Here is a 6,210-nt window from a genome sequence, read left to right on the forward strand (position 1 = left end):
ATCATCAATGACATCTACAGAGGTTAAATTCAGCCAGAAACAGAAGATTATTAAAAGGACAACTTCGGGTTTTTATCAACCTGGACTCAATGTCTCCGTGTTTCTGTCTGACAAACCCACCAGACTCCATGTAAATAATCAGGACTTTTAGCGTGTATAGAGCCAGCATATCTCCACCAGACTCCATGTAAATAATCAGGACTTTTAGCGTGTATAGAGCCAGCATATCTCCACCAGACTCCATGTAAATAATCAGCATTTTTAGCGTGTATAGAGCCAGCATATCTCCACCAGACTCCATGTAAATAATCAGGACTTTTAGCGTGTATAGAGCCAGCATATCTCCACCAGACTCCATGTAAATAATCAGGACTTTTAAGCGTGTATAGAGCCAGCATATCTCCACCAGACTCCATGTAAATAATCAGGACTTTTAGCGTGTATAGAGCCAGCATATCTCCACCAGACTCCATGTAAATAATCAGGACTTTTAGCGTGTATAGAGCCAGCATATCTCCACCAGACTCCATGTTAATAATCAGGACTTTTAACGTGTATAGAGCCAGCATATCTCCACCAGACTCCATGTAAATAATCAGGACTTTTAGTGTGTATAGAGCCAACATATCTCCACATGTAAATGGGTGAATTAAGGGTTTATTTCAACCAAACCAGAGCGGTGATTGTTGGAACAGTGGAAAGATGAACCAAGACGGCTTTTGATAGTTTTATTTAGTTTCTGTCCACTTTGAATGAAGTGTGTTTTACGCTGATAAAAGTCCTGATTATTTACATGGAGTCTGGTGGGTTTAAGTGGACTCTAACTGCTGCTGAACATTAGTCCTGTAGGGTTATATTACTGCCTGGTTCTGGTGTAATACTTGTCCCATCAGACACTCAGACATGGAGACAGAGTCCATGGTGAAACCCTTTAAAGAAGTTTGACTTTAAGGGTCTTCTGTCCCTGGACCTCCGTCTCAGACTCTAAAACAGTTCATAAGTTTCCCTACAGATCAACACTGGCCTCCAGTCTGCGTCAGGACGTCCCGCCACGTTAAGGCAGTGCGTGGCGTGTCGGGGTTAAGGCCGACGGTGGCGACAAAAACACAAAAACACAAAAACAAAAACATAACGGGTTAAAAAGTTATTTTAGTGAATTTCATTCATGAAATGTTTGTGATTTAAGAAGCGACTCAATGCTTCGTGATGATTTATATATTTTTTTGAAACTGTGAAAAAGTTTGTTTTATTTTGAAAATCAAAGACAATTAATGTGATGTTTTTTAAAAACATCTAAGCTCTGATTGGCCGGCTCACAGACCAATGGGAGTTCTTAAAAAAAGAAATGTAAGGAGGATGTTGTGAACAGTCTTAAAATATAAACTGTCTGAAGATTATTTTGTTATTTCAAAGTAAAATGTTAGTTTTAATAAGTTTAATAAATCAAAACTAAACGAACACTTGTGTAAAACATTCCTAATCTAATGTTTACAATGTTATGATTGATCAGATGCTAACAATGCTAACTACAAGCTACGGACGCTAACATCTTGGCACTAAAAATGAAATAAGACCGATTGACAGGATTTGGCCAATCAGAACCGTCTGAGATGATCTGAGCTGTGATTGGCTGGCTCGCCAACCAACAGGAGTTCACAAAAAACAACTAAAAAACTTTGTATGTACGAACGGCTAACTACAGACGTTAGTGTTTAGTGTCTCGTGTCCTACGCTAACTCAAATTGCTGCTAACGCTCTGGGATTTGTAGTTCCAGGCCGGCTAGCGTGCTAACGTTAGCGTTTTATTGATTGTGATCAGCAGAAATCAGACCCCTCAGACCGGATGCTAACTAGCGCGCTAGCTAGTGGCAGTGCTCGGTGATGTCGACGACCACGGCCTTGCGCCAGCTGAACAGGAAGTAGCCCATGCCGGCGCCGGCTGCCACGGCGATGCAGAGGTAGGCGTTGTAGGTCATGAAGACGAGCATCAGGAAGTAGCTCACCACCACCTGCAGGATGTGGAGCAGCGTCTGCAGGAAGTGGGCGGGGCTTAGCATCCGCTGCCTGAGAGGACGAGATGAGGGTTTAGCATTACTGTTAGCATCTCTGTTAGCATCAGTGTTAGGATCTCTGTTAGCATCAGTGTTAGCATCTCTGTTAGCATCAGTGTTAGCATCAGTGTTAGCATCTCTGTTAGCATCTCTGTTAGCATCAGTGTTAGCATCAGTGTTAGCATCTCTGTTAGCATTAGTGTTAGTAATAATTTTAGATAATGTTGTTCTTTACAAGATGTCAGTGTTTTAACTCAGCTAGCCACAGTATTAGCTTCAGAGTTAGCATGTTCTTCCTGCTGAAGCTACAATCTGCTGATATCACAGATATAAAAAGCTACGCTACGGTAAAGCTAAGCTACAGCTATGGTAAAGCTAAGCTACAGCTATGGTAATGCTAAGCTACAGCTATGATAAAGCTAAGTTATAGCTATGGTAAAGCTAAGTTACAGCTATGGTAAAGATAAGCTACAGCTATGGTAAAGCTAAGTTACAGCTATGGTAAAGCTAAGTTACAGCTATGGTAAAGATAAGCTACAGCTATGGTAAAGCTAAGTTACAGCTATGGTAAAGATAAGCTACAGCTATGGTAAAGCTAAGCTACAGCTATGATAAAGCTAAGTTACAGCTATGGTAAAGCTAAGTTACAGCTATGGTAAAGCTAAGTTACAGCTATGGTAAAGATAAGCTACAGCTATGGTAAAGCTAAGCTACAGCTATGGTAAAGCTAAGCTACAGCTATGGTAAAGCTAAGCTGTAGTGAACCTTGAATGTAGTTGTTAGCGTTAGCGTTAGCGACGTACCCGACGGTCTTGTGCGTCTCCATGAGGACCGTACCATCTGCCCCGGGGAGGGGCATCGAGTTGTAGCGGACGTTGACCTGACTACGGCGCAGCAGAGACTCTCGGCCCATCTTCAGCCCCTCGTACAGGACAGCCAATAGGAACACTCCGATACACGCCCCCACCATCTCTGATTGGACCAGGGGAGGGGAGGGGGGGGGGAAGAGATTAACAACATACATTAAATATGAGCCTGATTTAATAAAGGTGTAGTAATGTGAAGTACTGATTTAATAACGGTGTAGTAGTGTGAAGTACTGATTTAATAAAGGTGTAGTAATGTGAAGTACTGATTTAATAAAGGTGTAGTAGTGTGAAGTACTGATTTAATAAAGGTGTAGTAGTGTGAAGTACTGATTTAATAAGGGTGTAGTAATGTGAAGTACTGATTTAATAAAGGTGTAGTAGTGTGAAGTACTGATTTAATAAAGGTGTAGTAATGTGAAGTACTGATTTAATAAAGGTGTAGTAATGTAAAGTACTGATTTAATAACGGTGTAGTAGTGTGAAGTACTGATTTAATAAAGGTGTAGTAATGTGAAGTACTGATTTAATAAAGGTAGTAGTGTGAATGTGATTTAATATGATTTAATGACGGTGTAGTAGTGTGAAGTACTGATTTAATAACGGTGTAGTAGTGTGAAGTACTGATTTAATAAAGGTATATTAATGTGAAGTACTGATTTAATAACGGTGTAGTAATGTAAAGTACTGATTTAATAACGGTGTAGTAGTGTGAAGTACTGATTTAATAAAGGTGTAGTAATGTGAAGTACTGATTTAATAAGGGTGTAGTAATGTAAAGTACTGATTTAATAACGGTGTAGTAATGTGAAGTACTGATTTAATAACGGTGTAGTAATGTGAAGTACTGATTTAATAACGGTGTAGTAATGTAAAGTACTGATTTAATAACGGTGTAGTAGTGTGAAGTACTGATTTAATAAAGGTGTAGTAATGTGAAGTACTGATTTAATAAAGGTGTAGTAATGTAAAGTACTGATTTAATTAATAAATGTAAAGTACTGATTTAATAACGGTGTAAATGTGAAGTACTGATTTAATAAAGGTGTAGTAATGTAAAGTACTGATTTAATAACGGTGTAGTAATGTACTGATTTAATAAAGGTGTAGTAATGTGAAGTACTGATTTAATAAAGGTGTAGTAATGTGAAGTACTGATTTAATAAAGGTGTAGTAATGTGAAGTACTGATTTAATAAAGGTGTAGTAATGTGAAGTACTGATTTAATAAAGGTGTAGTAATGTGAAGTACTGATTTAATAAAGGTGTAGTAATGTGAAGTACTGATTTAATAACGGTGTAGTAATGTGAAGTACTGATTTAATAACGGTGTAGTAATGTGAAGTACTGATTTAATAAAGGTGTAGTAATGTGAAGTACTGATTTAATAACGGTGTAGTAATGTAGTACTGATTTAATAACGTGTAGTAGTGTGAAGTACTGATTTAATAACGGTGTAGTAGTGTGAAGTACTGATTTAATAAAGGTGTAGTAGTGTGAAGTACTGATTTAATAAAGGTGTAGTAATGTGAAGTACTGATTTAATAAAGGTGTAGTAATGTGAAGTACTGATTTAATAACGGTGTAGTAGTGTGAAGTACTGATTTAATAACGGTGTAGTAGTGTGAAGTACTGATTTAATAACGGTGTAGTAGTGTGAAGTACTGATTTAATAACGGTGTAGTAGTGTGAAGTACTGATTTAATAACGGTGTAGTAGTGTGAAGTACTGATTTAATAACGGTGTAGTAGTGTGAAGTACCTCCGGGGGAGTTGATGAGCAGCCCGGTGAACAGCAGCTCCACGTTGGTGTAGCCGAAGTAGAAGGTCATCGCCTAGGCAACCAGAGCGTTAGCACGTTAGCTCCTCTGTATGACACCATTTATCAGGCAACCACAGCGTTAGCACGTTAGCGTGCTAGCTCCTCTTTATGCCATCCTATATATCAGGCCACCACAGCGTTAGCACGTTAGCATGTGTTAGCTCCTCTGTATGACACCATATCACGTTAGCATGTGTTAGCTCCTCTGTATGACACCATATCATGTTAGCGTGTTAGCTCCTCTGTATGACACCATATATCAGGCAACAACAACGTTAGCACGTTAGCGTGTTAGCTCCTCTGTATGAAACCATATATCAGGCAACCACAGCGTTAGCGTGTTAGCATGTGTTAGCTCCTCTGTATGACACCATATATCAGGCAACCACAGCGTTAGCGTGTTAGCATGTGTTAGCATGTGTTAGCTCCTCTTTATCAGGCCTGTGTCCTGCCTCCTGACCCTGTGAGGGTACCCAGGTCTACTCACCATGCCCCCGTGTCCTCCATGGTCCCCCCCGTCCCCCCCTCCCCCCCCGTGGTCTCCCCCGTGGTCGTGGCCGGTTGTGGGCGTTGCCACGGTGACGTGTTGGTGGTGGGCGTGGTCCATCGCCATGGCGCTGTGGTTCATGTGGTTCATGTGGTCCATGGCTGCAACAAACATCACATTAACACATTAAGGGCAGTTGGTTCGGTCCAATTTACACATTAAGGGCAGTTGGTTCGGTACCCCCTAACCCTTTAAACTAGTTTAAACTAGTTTAAACTAGTTTAAACTAATCTCTCTTCTATGAAAACCAAGGGGGGGTAAGCTTCTCTCCAGAACTGGAACCTCCTATGGCTCCATTCTGATGCTACCAAGCTGCTAGCCTCCCGTTAGCATCCCATTACATTACTACCATTAATATCATTAATATCATTAATATTAGTCTCTCTGAGTCTGATTCAGTCTCACAGGGAACATTAATATCATTAATATTATTAATATTACTCTCTCTGAGTCTGATTCAGTCTCACAGGGAACATTAATATCATTAATATCATTAATATTAGTCTCTCTGAGTCCGATTCAGTCTCACAGGGAACATTAATATCATTAATATTATTAATATTACTCTCTCTGAGACTGATTCAGTCTCACAGGGAACATTAATATCATTAATATTATTAATATTACTCTCTCTGAGACTGATTCAGTCTCACAGGGAACATTAATATCATTAATATTATTAATATTACTCTCTCTGAGTCTGATTCAGGTTAAAGCATCTCACCATGTCTAACGGTTATTATATCCTGACTCAACGTTAACATCAACCAGTCATCAGCAGCCTCTCATCTTCACCAGCAGTCTAAATAAGTCATCATTAAGATGATATTAACTCAAAAACCAGGTATAACCCCAAATAAGTTAGGTTTACTGACCATGACTAAACATAACTTAATAACCAGACGGCCGGACCGATGAAGAACCCT

The 6,210-nt window shown here is 39.6% G+C and overlaps 1 protein-coding gene across 2 annotated transcripts in view; it reads right to left on the minus strand.

Moving 5' to 3' along the window:
- Positions 1 to 778: 778 nt before the first annotated feature.
- The window catches only part of slc31a1 (solute carrier family 31 member 1), a 17,950-nt gene continuing 12,518 nt past the window's right edge, over positions 779 to 6,210 (minus strand). For both annotated transcript variants that reach the window (XM_028601742.1, XM_028601741.1), the window contains exons 3-6: positions 5,225 to 5,385; positions 4,678 to 4,750; positions 2,855 to 3,023; positions 779 to 2,064 (exon numbers count right to left, since the gene is read on the minus strand). In XM_028601742.1, the coding sequence (XP_028457543.1) occupies positions 1,863 to 2,064; positions 2,855 to 3,023; positions 4,678 to 4,750; positions 5,225 to 5,383 (603 nt within the window). In that variant the 5' untranslated portion in view covers positions 5,384 to 5,385 and the 3' untranslated portion in view covers positions 779 to 1,862. The remainder of the gene's footprint in view (positions 2,065 to 2,854; positions 3,024 to 4,677; positions 4,751 to 5,224; positions 5,386 to 6,210) is intronic.

This window comes from Perca flavescens, chromosome 16 (assembly GCF_004354835.1).
Source record: "Perca flavescens isolate YP-PL-M2 chromosome 16, PFLA_1.0, whole genome shotgun sequence".
Classification (NCBI taxonomy): Eukaryota; Metazoa; Chordata; class Actinopteri; order Perciformes; family Percidae; genus Perca; species Perca flavescens.